Here is a 16643-nt window from a genome sequence, read left to right on the forward strand (position 1 = left end):
GATAGAATGGTAGAATGTAGTAGGAAGAATGTAGTAGGTAGAATCGATAATATAGAATGTAGAATATAGAAGGTAGAATGTGAATTGTAGAATTGAGAATATAGAATATGGAATGTAGAATTGAGAATATAGAATGTAGAATACAGAATGTCGAATATAGAATATATAATGTGGAATATAGAATGTTCAAATATAGAATGTTGAAATATAGAAGGTAGAAGATGGAAGATAGAATGTGGAATATAGAATGTGGGATGTAGAATATAGAATATATAATGTGGGATATAGAATGTAGAATGTTAAAATATATAATGTAGATTATGGAATGTAGAATAGATAATATAGAATGTAGAATAGATAATGTAGAATGGAGAATGTACAAAAATTTTCCAGAATCACTGCAATGGCAACAAAAAACAATAATTATATAAAAAATGCACAAAAAGACAACAGAACGGTACAAGAATACACATAGTGACTCCAAAAACATACATTACAGAAAAATACATCAAACAAAAAATATAAAAATGAGTAACAAAAATAATAATTATACAAAAAAATGCACAAAAACACAACAGAAAGATACAAAAATATGCAATTATACCCCTTATGCTCCCACATGAATGCATACTTCCGACGGGCACTGTACTAGTCTATACTTTTATACTATCTACCTATAAAAGCAAGTGTGTGTGTGTGTGTGTGTGTGTGTGTGTGTGTGTGTGTGTGTGTGTGTGTGTGTGTGTGTGTGTGTGTGTGTGTGTGTGTGTGTGTGTGTGTGTGTGTGTGTGTGTGTGTGTGTGTGTGTGTGTGTGTGTGTGTGTGTGTGTGTGTGTGTGTGTGTGTGTGTGTGTGTAACGGCCCACCATTTCGTCCGGTTACAGTCTGTTACCACACCTGTCCATTGGGTGGTAGTGACTGTAGTGTTGAGTCAGATCAGTAAACAGTCACGACACACCTGCCACTACACCTAACTACTGAAAATAGATAAGTTTAGTGAAAGTTAGGCAGACACACGCGCGCGCACACACACACACACACACACACACACACTCGACAACAAAAAACACAGAAAACTACACCAAACGACAACAAAAACATGAAAATGACTCAAAATACACTAAACTAAATACTTATAATCCCACATGAATGCATACTTCCGACGGGCACTGTACATTACAGAAAAAAACGCCAAACAAAAAAAAATATAACAATGAGAGAAAAAAACACATTTATCATGCGCATGTCTCATAGAATTAAACCAGGGAAATTGCATATGCTATTTTACTTTGCACCTGCAAATCTACCCCTTTATAATGCTACAGAGTATGTTGTTATTATGATGCCCATAATTGACAACTCTTCTTAAGCTCCCACTATATGAATACATTCTTCCGACAGGCACTGTACTCGACTTCAAAAAACATTAATTTACAGAAAAATACACAAAATGACTCCTGAATCACACTACAATAGCAACAAAAACAATACAAAAATACACATGACTCCAAAAAAACATACATTACAAACAAATTTAAATAAAAAAACGGCAAACATTTATGCACAAAAAGACAACAGAAAGATGCATAAATACACGACTCCAAAAAACATACGTTACAGGAAAATACAAAAGTGATGATGTCATGCACATGTCCCATAGAATTAAACCAGGAAAATTGCACCCACATTTTGCACCTGCAAATATACCCCTTATGCTCCCACATGAATGCATACTTCCGACGGGCACTGTACATTACAAAAAAATACACCAATCGAAAAAAAAATTAAAAAGGTGTCATAAGCCAAGGTAATAGTGAGTATGCACTGTCAGCTAAAAATTAGACCATTTATTTTGCTGGAATTGTCTAAAATTATAGCTCTTTCTCAAGAGCCTTGCATCATGGACCAATCTTGGCCATTTCACTACACAGTGATGACAAATTTGCATTCTCCCACACTTCCAGGACGCGAAAAACGGCTGAGAGATAACTTCGTGTTTATCAGTTTACTCTACTTAGCGTAGTAGCTGCCTGCCTGCCTGCCTTTAGTTTTTAAAAATGCCCTCTTTTGGATGAAACAATTGGTGAACAATAGTTAGTTTCTTATGAAGCGGCCCTCGTCCCAAAAATATCTGCTATGTTTGTTCCAGGCACTTTTCAGATGACTGCTTTACAACAAGAGCTTATTTGAAAGTGGATTAATAATTACACAGACACTAAAAACCAATGCGATCCCCACTCTGGACTATAGAGCCAGCAGCAGCAGCACGGGCATGTGTGTGTGTGTGTGTGTGTGTGTGTGTGTGTGTGTGTGTGTGTGTGTGTGTGTGTGTGTGTGTGTGTGTGTGTGTGTGTGTGTGTGTGTGTGTGTGTGTGTGTGTGTGTGTGTGTGTGTGTGTGTGTGTGTGTGTGTGTGTGTGTCGGTGACAGGGAAGAGAGATCTCCGTCCGTACATTAGCATTCATCACTTTGATAATCATTCTAATGTATTGTAGCAATGTATGTAGAAAGTATCCAAATACAGCGCACAGAAAAACAGAAGTAAACAAAATCCATGCGTATTTGTATGAGTACTGAAGGGGGAGTGTTCATGGGCGTGTCAGACAAGCTTGGAGTTTCTTAAAGAGACAGAGGCAAAACCGAAGCATCATGAACCGTGTGCTACAGAGGAAAATTTCTTTAAAGTTTTTTTCCTATATTTGCTGCATTTTCCCAACAATTTGGGTAGCATAGTTATTTGAGTATGCTATAGAATGGTACTATGTGCCTGAAAAAAAACATGATACCCCCCTTTAAGATGTGCACTTAGTGACAGCCACGTGTCTCTGCTCTTACATCTCTGCTCAGTGAGGATTTGATGAGCCAAAAACATTAACTTTAACATTCAAATCATCACACAATAAAACAAGAATATTAATGTTGAAGCCATAGATTTAATCAGACAAAATCATGAAGCGGTCAGACTTTCACAGAGGTGAGCTAATCACATCCACCTTCAGGTCTTTGGAGACCAGTCCAGAGGTGACCGAATGCATCGCAGCTCGATGCACCACAAAAGTACGAATGGCTTCGTCTCGATACTTTTCAAAGTTATGAATCTCTCTGAAAAAAACAATCAAAAAACAATACAAGTGTTAAATGCATTCACAACAATGGGGACTCGCAGGCGAGTGGTGCACCTGAAAAGCGGTCGAGTAAACTTCATCCGGCCCTGTTCTGTCGCCATTTTCAGCGCCTCGGGAACCATCTCCTCCCACCGAGAACGCACACACAGCCGTAGCCACCTGATAGATACACAGCCAATCAGCACCAAGATAAGCAGTGGGAGGGGCTTCATCAAAGGATGCTCACCTGAAACGTATCTCGGAGTTCTTGATGGCATTGAGGTTGTAAACCTCCTGCATCTTCTTCACGTGGCTCAGAGGGAGCGCCTCCTAGTGGGAGGAGAGTAGAGAGGACCTGGTGTGAGGGGGTCTGGTCAAGCATGTGAAGCCAATGTGGAATTTACCTCCTGAAGCAGCAATGACAGGAACTCAATGAGCTGGTGGGATGACAGAGTCTTTACGTCGGACTCTTTGAACCCACTCAGGTCCTGGTCATTAGCCTGAAGGAGGAAAGAAGACAAAAATAGGAGTCGCGTCTAAAACCACAGCAGAACTAGACCAAGGTACAGGACTCACCCTGATCCACCTCTGACTCAGAGCGATGCAGGCATCTGCCATCGTGGTGTCATACCTGAAAAACCAAAACAAATCAGAGGATGGGGGTCTGGCTTAATGCTTGTTTAGAGAGCAGGTGGATCCACTCACTGAGGTTTCACTGGAGGCATTCCAGGCGTGAACATCCAAGCGTTCCAGTCCACCTTGTTCAAGATGTCCACCTAAGACAGAAGCTGGAGTTGGAACCTAAACCTCAGCAGGTAAATGGTGACATGTTTGCTCACCTTATCCTTAAAGTAGGTGAACAGATAGTTCTTCCAGTCCTCAGTGGTGGCGCTGCCGTAGGCGAACAGCTGGATGTAGGATTTAACAAAACCCATAAACACCTCTGAAGGACAGACAATTACATTTTTAGTTACAATTACATTTTCAATTACAATTAATCACAGTTACTGAGATTGAAATAACCGAATAATCATGTTGTTAGCTTTTTGTTAGCATCTCTAGCATCTATAACAGGTCCTAAATCAGCTGTAAAATACACTAAAAACAAATATCTATCATCATTTATTTCCTATTTGTTGGTTATCTTGTTAGGCTTCCTAATCAATGAAAATATAGTTTTTAATTTTTTTGGTGTGGGCGTCTGAGCCTTTTTTGTGTCAGCGTACCCCTCCATTTAATTTTTTTAAATGTTAAAATGTGGGAAAGCTTGATATGAAACATCATTTAATAATAATGCATTGGCTTTTATATAGCAGTTTATCATAGAAACGGCTGTATATGTGCATTATTCTTTCATTCCACACTTAGTGGTGGTAAGCACAGCTTACTTGCCCTGGGGCAGACTGACAGAAGCAAGGCTGCCATCGTGCGCCATATGCTCCTCCGACCACCACCAATGCTCACTCACACACTACATTCATACGAGGCAATGTGGGTGAAGTGCCTTGCCCAAGGACACGACAATGACTTGGCTAGAGCGGGATTCCAACCCTTCGGTTATTGGACGACCCACCCTTCCACTGAGCCACTTGTTAACTATATGTGTAGAACAGTACACAGAAATGTAACATGGTTCCCCGGTTTTGCGTTAAATTATATTTATAATCTAAAATTGATTTTTATAGAATTTTCATGGCAATTACAAAGTCAACTGTCTAAACTCAATCACAACTTAATTACAATTATGACAGCAACATATTTTAAAAATTACATTTACAATTATAATTGACATAATTTTAATTAATGATCAATTACACAATTACAATTATAATTGACCCACACCCTGATGAGTGCACGTGACTACATAAAGGTTTGGTAATTGTTTTATAAAAGAATAATGTGTACTACACTGCTGAGTTGAGGCGAGCATGTGACTGAGCAGAGGTGATACCTGGCCCACCCATCAGCTCCTCCAGGTGATAGAGCAGAGCAAAGCCCTTCTCATAAGGCACGGAGGAGAAGGCGTCATCAGGGTCCACATCCTGCAGATTGGGCACCAGGTTGGTCAAAGGATTGTTGGCTCCAAAAGTGTTCACCTGGAGGAAGACGCACATAAATGAGGGCAGGAGAAAAAATAAATAAAAATGGGTGACAGCATGTGGACCATTCCCTCACAGAGTCCTGCAGGTCTTTCCAGCCTCCGATAGCTTTGAACTGTCTGAACTGCTCACCCTCCATACACCTGCCAATCATCCTCTCCAGATACACCGTGTGACCCTCGTTCAGCCTGGAATGAACACATACACACAATTGCTGAGTCAGCACACATGTCCTTCTCACTCAGGTGTTTGTTGTTGTTGTCCACAGGTTACCAGAAGTGCTCCCAGGTCTTATTGGTCACCAGGTTACCCGTCCAGCTGTGGGAAATCTCATGGGCTATCACCTGAAATGAAGGTGTGTGAAAAGTAGGTAATGGGTGTCTGACATAACGAAAGAAAAACCTAGATGAAAAGTAGATGACGTGACATGTTTGACTCACGTTGGAAAGCGACTTGTCTCCAGCCTGAAACAGAGAAACAGCACACAAGCTGATCAGCACCAACTGTCACATGACCTCACCAGCGACTTACGTGTGTGCGTGTACCAGCAGGGTGGGCGTGGCAAAGGTCAAACATGGGTTCTCCATTCCACCATACGGGAAAGATGGAGGCAGAACCAGGATGTCGTACTGGCCCCAGACGTACGGTCCTGCCAGGTCCTCGGCTGTCTTCAGCATCTTCTCCGTCTGAAATACAAACACTTTGTTTGTTCAGCCCAAGTCTCCCATTAGCTGAGTTGATCATTAACATGGCCTCTCACATCAGAGAATTCAAATGCAGCTTTATCCACAAACTCCTTCTCAGACCAGACTCTGGAGCGAGGACCAATCTCCCTGTGCAACAGTCACAGGTCAGAGGCATGTCATGTGAGGACTTCAGAGTAGAGCTGATGTAAACATACTGTACCTGCTCTCCAGGGCTCCGACCCCGATGGCAATGAGGTAGGAAGGCATGGGCACCTGAGCAGAGGTCAAACAGAGGACGATCACACCTGAGCTGAGGTCAGGATAACAGTAAAGTAAAGCACACCCACCGGCTGCCTGAACCTATAGATGATACGGCTGTTGTCCTGAGGGTCTTCCTCCTGTCCATCTCTGACTGCACTCATCACCACCACCAGGTCCTTAGGGACAGACACCTGAGAGAGAGACATTAGATGCTTTTATGAAAATGAGAGGTAGTTAATCAAATTTAACACGCTCAGTGCCATTGACAAGATAATTCGTCATTTATGTTTTATCACAGAGATTACTAGAATACACCCTGGCGGAGGTCCCTCATCAATATCTAAGCTGTAGTGTGATGTAGTGACCGACTGGTGCCCCGAAGGTGGCAGCAGCGCACCTTTAGATGTGAGATTAGCCAATGATGCTACCATTAGCTAAGGAAAAAGAAGCAGGGACTAGGGAGATTATGGCGCTATGAAGTGATATTGTGAAGTATCCAGCAGCTCACAGCACCACATACTAACACAGAACATGTGTGGACCTGAGTGAATTATTGATTATGTTGCGATCGTGAGATAAAATCAACTAACCGGGCCAAACGGGTGATCTCTGCGTGTCGGAAGGAAGAGGAAGTAATGGCTGTGTGATTGACGGAGGGGCAGATACAAAATACAGTAAGCAAAACATTCAACTGTGAGCCAGATAGTAAAATAATAATAATTTTGCCATCAAACCCTTGTCTCAGTGTTGTTGGTTTTTTTGTTGTTGAAGGAAAAGAATGTTCAGATGTTAGAGTTTTAAATAAAGCAAATGTTTTTTTTTGTTTTTTTTTTTTAGAAAAAGCCTGTTTTTCTCAGCTTTTTGCTCTGAAACTGGTGATTTGTGTGAAACTTGCTCTATTCAACGACTGATTACGGGAGAACGAAACAAGCCAGAAACAATTTTTTTTCTGATGAAAGTAGAGGCTTCAATCTTTCAGAATCTGGTGTCAGATTTCAGATAGTCATAGTAAAAAATATTCTGAGGGTCTTTAAAAATCAGTCAAAATGCTCAAAAACGGCTGGCACTGAATGAGTTAAAGTCCCTAGGTCAACATTCTTTTTTTCGCCATATTCTTTATTTTCTGTAACATATACTATTGCATTACACTAAAGGTTTAAAACTATATTGGGAATTACAAAGGTGTTAATGTAAAATCGGGTAGTGTAATCTTTCATATTCTATTGAAGGGAATGTGTGCCATAGTTGACCCCTACACAGTAAGGGTGTAAGAAAAAACCAATACGGCAATATATTGCAATATTTCACCGTGCAATTATCGTATCGATCCAAAAATTAAATTTTTCAAAATATGTTTTCTAATGAAATATATATATATAGCCACAAGTAGCTGTCAGTAATGATAAATAAATAGTTTTTCCTTTTTAAAAAACACAAGTGCTATAAGTGATTTATTACTCTGGCATATCAAAAGTCATATTCAAAAATATGTAAGTATGTAAAGCTGTCACACATTGAAATGTTATAAATTATCAAATGTTAATCATAATAAAGATGTGACAAATGCTTTGTAATCATTACGCCTACTTTCAGCAGTGTATAGTATGCTTATCTATATATATATATAAGCATAATATATATATATATATTATATATACATATATAATTAAAAGTTACTGATGTGTCCATTTAAATATAGATGAGAAAACGGAAAGCTTGATTTGCCACAAGTACAGTGGGCTGACTTCCTCAACACTCATAAGGCTCACACTGATAAGCTCAATGAGTTCCTCAAACAGAATGTGTTTGTAACTCATGCTCTCATTTACCCACAGTCAAGCATCACATGTAAGCATTTTTGGAGTGTACTTCTCCACAAATCAAACTGTCTTGTGCTTCAGCCATGTCGTTTTTGTACTCTACAGAGAGCAACTCACATTTGTGAGTTCACAGACACGCTGCTGGAACAACAGAACAAGTGGTAGAAGAACGATGGGTGGAATTAAGTAATACGGACAAACTGAGCCTTGTTTGGAACTTTTATTACTGGATATCAACATCATTGTTTTCAAGGAAAAATCTGTTGATAAAACATTTGTCAAAGATGGTGGGATAGAAAGTGTGTGTGTTTTACCTTGGCGTAGTAGGTGTGTTTAATAGATGGACTGTCCTGACAGGGAACCATACTCCTGCAGTGAATAGCCTGTTAGAAATAGTGTTAATGAGACATTGGTGTGAAGCTGCTAACTCATTAGTCAGTGTTGTTTTTCTGACACAACAGTCAAATGCATGAGAAACAAGGTGTGAAGCAACAGGAAAGTCACCAATGTTCAGAGCAGAAAGAAGAACAAACCCTGGGTTTGGACTGATGGTGTGTTTAGTTCCTCACCTGGCACTGGCTGAACAGGTAAGGATGCTTCTTCCCGGCCGTCTGCTCCGGTGTGAGCCACTGCAGCGCAGTAGCCGAAGGAGACGTCTCATACGTCACCTCCACAATCACATGCTGCCCTCTGAATGGTCAACAAAAAGGTTAGGTTAAATCAGTCCTAATCAAAGTGTCAGGGGAACGGAGGTATGACAGGTGGGGTGCGACAAACAGGAGGAGATTTGTTTTTATGCTAATCCCAATAAAGACCTATAACACTAAATAAAATGCATATACACAAAAAAAGTAATGAAGAGAAGCCTAAAAATTTAGCAGAAATTAAAAGAGCATTAAATTATTAGACTGCATTAGACCAAGAACAAAATATAACGTGGAACTAAATGCAGCTAAATAATGATTGAGGTCGGCATTTCCTTTTTTATTACTTGCATTATGAAACACAGTTACTTGTTCCCTGTTAGTTCATTTCATCGTGTACAACATTTCCTTTTTTGTCACAGATTGCAAACGTTTCATTACTTCCTGTATTTTTTACTACTGCACTGTTCAATAGTTTTTTATGCAGGTGATAAGTTTCATTTAATTTCTGATTGATTATGTAAAACAATTTATCTTGTTCCGTATTAGTTCAATAAATTTGAAAATGTGTTATTTGTCAGGATAATTTTTTTTGGGGGGTGCATACCCAAAAAAGTCAGAGAAGCCCTGGGTTAAATATACAAATATACCTGGACAGGTGGAATGGCAGCGTGATGTTCAGGGATGACCCTTTGAATCTGTGCTTGGGGCCCAGGCTGAAGGCGGCGCTTTGACCGTTGGCCAACACTGAAGTCACCTTCAGGTCATTGGTGTCCAAAGTCTGCAGTGGAAACACACCATGAATTCACCTGCACGCGCACACACACCTGAACAAAGTCCCCACCTTAAAACCATGAAGGATGTGAGCCGAGTTTATCTTTGCACCTGAGCAGAGTTCACCTGTGCCCACACGTACGCACACTTAACACGGTCGATCCTTTAGTAGTGTTCATAGGGCAACACTTGGAATTGGAACATTGAGGTTAAATTCCAGCAACATTTGATTTGTTTTCTTTTTTAACAGTATGTTAAAGCAGAACCAAGTAACTTTTTCACCTTATTAATCCTTCTCGTAGTCCCTGTGAGGGTAATACAAGTGTTTATGGGGTGATTGGGGGGTCTCTTATCTCCCCCTGCTGTCTCTGGCCAGAAAACAGCACTTGCAACTTTCCCTGCCTCCGACCCGGTGGCCATACATACTGCTTTACGGCAGTCCAATACAAACTAATGCTAGATTATGACCAGCCCCGTGGCTACACACGGTTGTCTACAAATTCACTTTTCTCAAACTTATATCATGGCGGAGCCAGCAAAAAAAAAGGTGAAGAAGAACTTTGTCCGAGGAATAGAGCAACTCCATGCAGCGACAGCTCAACAGCAACACACAGCAATGACACACACTGTCGTCACGGCAACAGGCACAAGCACACACAACCCTGCGCTCTATCAGGCAGCACACACACATCCATTTTCAGAGCCGCTTTGTCAGCACACAAAACAAACATCACACACAAACCGTACAGTATTTTCTATTTTTTTCCCCCCCAAAAAATAAAGGATAATTTTTCAGTCATATGTGTACATTCCCATTTTATAAAATAAATCGTGAGAGAATCGTATCGTGAGTTGAGTGAATCGTTACATCCCTAGACAGCATCCGAAATGTCACTGTTGTATTACGATTTTTCGGTGACTAATTGCTACCGTCTTGGGAGAGCAAAGGTGCGCTTGTAGCTGTGGGGTGGGGCAGGCAGCGTGGGGTGCGGAGTGTTTACGACAGTGACATAACCAAAAGGGACTTTTAGGGGGAGCGCTCAGAGCAAGTTCTTAGTTCTGTTTTAAGTTGAGGTTTAGTTTATTAAGACATGGTTTTTCTGGAATTTTTTCTCCTGAGATGTTTCGACTGTCAACTGCCAGTCTTTTTCAGAGGAGTTCTGCTGATCACAGACATGACAAGTTGCTGACATGTTCAACGTATCGACAGTCAAAACATGTCCGGAGTTAAACATGTCCAGTGCAGTGAACATATGAAATAGGTTGAGTTGCAAGGAAATATTGATATAGATTTCTCTATCCTTCATTTTGAACCACTTTGTCTATTTAGACTTTAAATAATTGCTTGTTATTTCACAACCTTTAAAATGACCCTTGGATAGTTTTACCTTGCAATCACTTATTGGTATCACATAATTACTGAATAATCAGCTGTGGCACTGATTAAAGGTGCAGTCAGCAGCAGCACAGTGTCCCTTACAGCAGCCACACGGAGGCTGCTGCACGCATACAAACAACACATGCACTACAGAGTTCTAGTGTAACAATTACAAATTAAACAATGTAAATCAAGCAGCAGTAATTACCTTTCAAGCAGAAAAATCACCAATTCCATCTTCTACTCCTCCAGACCATACACTGTAAAAAAGACGACGCTCTAGCTCCGGGAAAGGGGAGGGCCTGTGAGCAACAGCTGTCAGACAGCCCATCAAACACAATCCTGGCTCTGATTGGTTCTTTTTACTCGGTCGTGATGCATTCTGGCAATCTGCCAAAGGCAGCAGGAGCAGCAGGGGGGCTCAATGAGTCTGTTTTTTTTTTCAGACAAACTACTATTTTGATGTAAAGCTGTCCTTACATAGTGACAGCTTTAGCAAAGATGATAAAAAGTCACTTTTATAAGAGTTGCAGACTGCACCTTTAAGAGAACGTTGAATTGAATAGAACACATGTGCATGTCTAATTATATGGTTCTAGTCATTGTATACTGCAACACTTCAATATACAAGTGACAGATAGATTTTAGAATTTACCAGCCACTGTGGACAATAAAAAGTTAATGTCCATCACCGACACATTCTTAAAAACAAAGAATCAAAATGAAAGAACAACATCAGAGGAACCAGGTAAACCTGTTGTTAAACACGCACACACCAGGGGTGCACAACCTTTTTTGGCTCGCAAGCTACTTCTACCACGGACAGCTCTTCGCGATCTACATTTTTTTGAGGCCGTTACAATTGTAAATAATCTGATTTTAATATTTCAACTATTACAAAATTATTAAATTACTATTAAATGTTTGTATGATATTAAAACAATAATAATATTGAAGCAGTAACACTTAAAAACTGAGTAAGACAAATTAATTTTAAAAATCTATAAATATATATATATTTTTAAAGTTTGTATAATATACACAATTAAAATGTAGTATTTCCATTTCATCATGGCATAATCATGTAGTGACCACACACAAACACACAATGTGTATGCCAGGGTTGGGGTCAATTATAATTGTAATTGCGTAATTGATCATTACAATTCTAATTGTAATTTTAAAAATCTGTTGCTGTCGTAATTACATTGTAATTGAGTTTAGATAATTGACTTGGTAATTGTAATTGCCATGAAAATTCTAAAAAGAATTTGTCAATTAGAATTGAACACAAAACTAGGGAACTATGTTACAGTTCTATGTACAGTTCTACACATATCAGATCAAGCTTTCCCACATTTTACCATTTAAAAAAAAAAAAACAATAAAATCACAGGGTTTAGTGGCACAAAAAAGACTCAGACACCCCCACACTAAAATGATTAAAACCTATATTTTCATTGATTAAGAAGCCTAACAAAGTAATCAATAGACAGGAAAGATGGGTAACACTTTATAATAACCATCATTTATAAGGGGTAAATAATGGTAACTAGATAGTTCATTAACCTTTAGTTATTTACTGTTAGACGGTTTATAAACCAATTATTAACCATTAGTAAAGTATTAATTATCTATATAAAACATGTTTATAGATGCTTTATAAAGCATTAGTAAGGGATTATAATCTAAAGTTCCAATTTTATAATAACCATCAATTTAATAAAGTGTATAAAATGTTATGTGTGCGTCAATAAACTGTTCATATAACATCAATTATAGCATTACAAATCATTATTAACTATCATTTCATTGTTTGTTAACAGTAAATAACTATTAACTAAAGGTTAATGTACTATCTATTTACCATTTATAGAGGATGGTTATTATAAAGTGTTACTGAAAGATGATGAATGTTTGTTTTTAGTGTATTTTACAGCTGATTTAACATCCGTTATCATTGTAATTGAAGTTTAGTAATTGAGAAAGTAATTATAATTAACTTTCTGAGGATAAAAAAATATTGTAATTGACTCGTAATTGGAAAAAATGCTGGTCACTGTGATCATAATTGAACATATGATAAACGTAATTGTAACTGAAAGATATATGAATAAAAACCTATGCACACATACATACAGAGATATGTCATTTATTGATTGTATGAAGGACTTTCTTACTTTCCTCTGAATAAAGTTCCGTTACTTTATCACGTGCTGATGAATGAAGTCTTATTAATCTGATTTTTATTGACTATGTCATCTTCCGCTTTATTTCTTCTGTATTAAAGCGTTTAACAAAGATTAATGGACACATTGACGTGTGTAAAGTGAAAGCTGACCGTGTATAGCCTGTCCGTCCACCACTGACTATTAAAACTCTGTATATCAAACCAAAACCAAACCAGAGAACAGAAATGAGTCGGATTAAACCATATACATGGAGTTTAGAGCCTATTGGCTGAGGAACGGTACACGATTACAAGTAAACCAGAAACGAGACTCGGCTGTGTGACCGGTGCTGGGTTACCGTGATGTGGGTAAACCCAGTCAACCCCGGGACTCACCAGAACCACCAGCCGGTCCTGCAGAGCCTCCACCGTCAGCGCAGCTTTCCCGCGCAGCACGCGGCCCTGGAAGTCCGCGTGCAGCTCCAGATTCAGGTGTTTGGTGACACACATGGACGAGCACGAGAAGCTCCCTGGGTCCGACATGTTGACAGTCTGGGACGTAAACCCACACTGAGCCACAGGCAGGATGCAGCGAGGCTACCAGCGCGGAAGAACACGGCATCCGGTCTGTCTTTCACAATAAAACACCAATGGAACAGATACTAAAATAAAAGCCAGGGTTTGGGTTGAAGATAGTGGTGGGACGATATGCAAACCTCATGAGATGAAACAAAATGCGATACTGAGCTAACGATATCGATGCGAGACAATATTTTTAGAAAAATAAAATAAAAGCTGTTTGGAAAAATCAACATGATTTTATTTGATTAACTCTGGGTATCAGTGGTGGCAAAAATACTAGTCTTCAATAAATAAAGTTTGATACTTGAATAAAAAGGACTCTGGTAAAAGTAAAAGTATTGAAGTTGCTCCCTTACTTGAATAAAAGTAAAAAAGTATATGCTACTAAATGTTTGGTACTTAAGTAAAACAAATGTCCCGTCAATAATAGGACAGGGTTTTTAAACCAGCAAATTCCATATATTTTAGTTTAAGAACTTGTAGAATACTGGTACATGGAAACAAGTTCAATCTGTTACTTTTGAATATCTGGAGAATGTAGCACTCATTATTGATAGAATTTGTAAATAGTTCAAATGCTCAATAAAACTTTGAGTTTAATATTTTTAAGAACTTGTAGGAAACTAGTACATGAAAATAAATTAAGTAAAAGAGTAAAAGTAAAAAGTTGCCAAAAAAAGAAATATTCAATTAAAGTACAGATACCAAAAAACTACTTTAGTACAGTAACAAAGTATTTATACTTTGTTACCTCTGCTGGGTATACTTACATATACAGTATTCTGGGTATGACCTTTTCAACTCAAGTAAAACAAACAATAATAATAATAATAATAAAAAAACAAACAATTATTCTTATTCAAAGTGCAAAGGTGCCACTCTGCTAACAGAACGCAAAAACAGAAACTGACAATTCATTCCAGAAACCATTCCATTCCAAAATCGAAACATGTTATCATGACATTCTTTAATAAAAACATTCCTATCTGCACAAACTTTGCATAACAAGTTCATCAAAACATCAACCTAGAGCATCTACGCATCTACTCTGACATTTGAGACCTTTGGACATTGACTATGTTTCCTGTCGTTGAAAAGACATGCTAGTTTAGGACAAATTGGGCCGGTCTTTCTGCCAGGCAACACAGGCGGTCGTCTCGGGCGCCAAATTGCACCACCCCCAAAAAATAATCATTTAAAAAGGTATAATAAACGTGAAACATATCCTTTACAATCACTGTACATGCTTTTTTCTTAATTAAATATTGTTTTCTATTGACATTTAAAACGAACAATGTGTACACTGTGTATTGCCTTTTAAAAAAAAAAAAAAAAAACTTTATTTTTATTAATTTATTTGGATGGGGTGGCAATGTCCACTCTTGCCTAGGGCACAGAATGACCTAAAGCCGGCCCTGCACGGATGGAAAGATATTCACTTCTTACCCTCAACATTTTGATACCTTTTGTACTATCAACAATATATCTTGTGGCTTTTTAATATTGCAATATTTTGTCGCACAATATTGTCCCACCTTTATTTAATGTTCTAAACAAGTCTATTGCATTTTCTGTATTTAAACTTGGCACAAAAAGTAGAAAAAGGTGCGTTTTTGCCGTAACAATGCTTTTTTTAAAAAAGTAATAATAATAATAAATCTTATATATTTAGAAAACCTGTTTATTTCTCTTCTAAAAGGTGCTAAATTTTTAAAGAACGTTAATTTGCACAGACAAACACACAGAAAGAGAAAGAAAAAACAGACAACCAAAAACACACACACAGGGACAGAGACACACACACATAAATAACTCTCATGCACATAAAAAACAAATACACACACTGGAGCGTCAAAATGAAAGTGCAACATCAGAAGAACCAGATAAACTTGATGTATGAAGATGAAATCACACCAAAACCTCACAAACAAACAAAACATGCGTCACACACGCCCAACAATTCACAAGCGAATGCCTTTGGTTTTGCAAATAAGAAACCTACCTATCAAACAAAGGGAAAGGTTTTATGACTCAGAAAGATCAGGAGAAGCTGGTCCATGCTTTCATTTCCAGCAGACTGGACTATTGTAATGGTATTCATGACTTAATCAAACAGATGCAGCTGGTTCAGAACGCTGCAGCTCAGATCTTAACCAGAACAAAGAGGTCAGAGCACATAGTCCAGTTTTAAATTACAGTTTTTTTTGGATTGCTTAAGCACAATTTTCAAAACAGGGCCCGTGTTTTCAAAACACTACAGATCCTGTGCATAATTAAACACTCTTGTAAAAACTATACACTTCTTTTTAAAAACCACACTTTGTTACCATATGAAACACACGTTTCACATTACTGTACTCTGTTTGCATGAGTTACACTCTGCTGTGATAAACCTCAAACACTTTTAGCACTTCTGCTTCCTTATGATTAGAGTAGGCTACTATTAACAAAGTACAAATTTTATGTAAATTCACCAAACACTACACAAGACCAATGTTACAGACTGAAGAAACTTATTTATTTCTCAACACGCCCAAAATGTTGACATGGAGATTCATAATATTGAAACAAAATGTGACAAAAAAAAAACTACACATCGTCTCTTCGTAGCTGGATCGCAGGCAATGTCGTCATTAGCAAGACACCTTGGAAAGAAACGTCTTGAATGACGAATCGACCCTTGCATTGCTGCTACCTCCATCTGGTCACAGGCCTCCATGGATTGGATGAGGGGTACCTCAGCCTGAAAATGACGATCATATACCTTCCACCGCCATGCCGAGAAAAACTCTTTTATAGGGTTGAGGAATGCAGAGTATGGTGGAAGATATAAGACGGTGAAATGCGGATGTTGCTGAAACCAGTTCTGAACCAGAGCAGAGCGGTGGAAAGACACATTGTCCCAGACAACAATGTATTGCATATGATCGATTTGATGCTGTTATGTTGTGCAATTGGTCCAAGAATGTAAGTATGAGTGCTGTGTTGTACGGGCCATATGGGCATGGTGGTGGAGGACCCCATTCTGTGTAATGGCTGCACAGAGTGTTACAGTACCCCCACATTGCCCTGGGACATTGACTATAGCCCTGTGGCCAATGATGTTTCTACCCCTCCTTCGTGTTG

General features: G+C 38.7%; 1 protein-coding gene across 1 annotated transcript; it reads right to left on the bottom strand.

The window, feature by feature from the left end:
- Positions 1-2912: 2912 nt before the first annotated feature.
- Positions 2913-13520, bottom strand: lta4h (leukotriene A4 hydrolase). The gene is made up of 19 exons (XM_028451623.1): positions 13332-13520; positions 9264-9394; positions 8539-8659; positions 8284-8352; positions 6236-6340; positions 6109-6161; positions 5963-6035; positions 5748-5888; positions 5643-5666; positions 5476-5546; positions 5279-5390; positions 5055-5199; positions 3943-4046; positions 3809-3879; positions 3680-3734; positions 3508-3603; positions 3351-3433; positions 3179-3283; positions 2913-3101 (listed from the first exon to the last, which is right to left on the bottom strand). Exons 1-19 carry the CDS (start codon positions 13476-13478, stop codon positions 2966-2968), a joined length of 1842 nt encoding a protein of 613 aa, XP_028307424.1. The 5' UTR covers positions 13479-13520; the 3' UTR covers positions 2913-2965.
- Positions 13521-16643: the final 3123 nt, after the last annotated feature.

This window comes from Gouania willdenowi, chromosome 6 (assembly GCF_900634775.1).
Source record: "Gouania willdenowi chromosome 6, fGouWil2.1, whole genome shotgun sequence".
NCBI lineage: Eukaryota > Metazoa > Chordata > Actinopteri > Blenniiformes > Gobiesocidae > Gouania > Gouania willdenowi.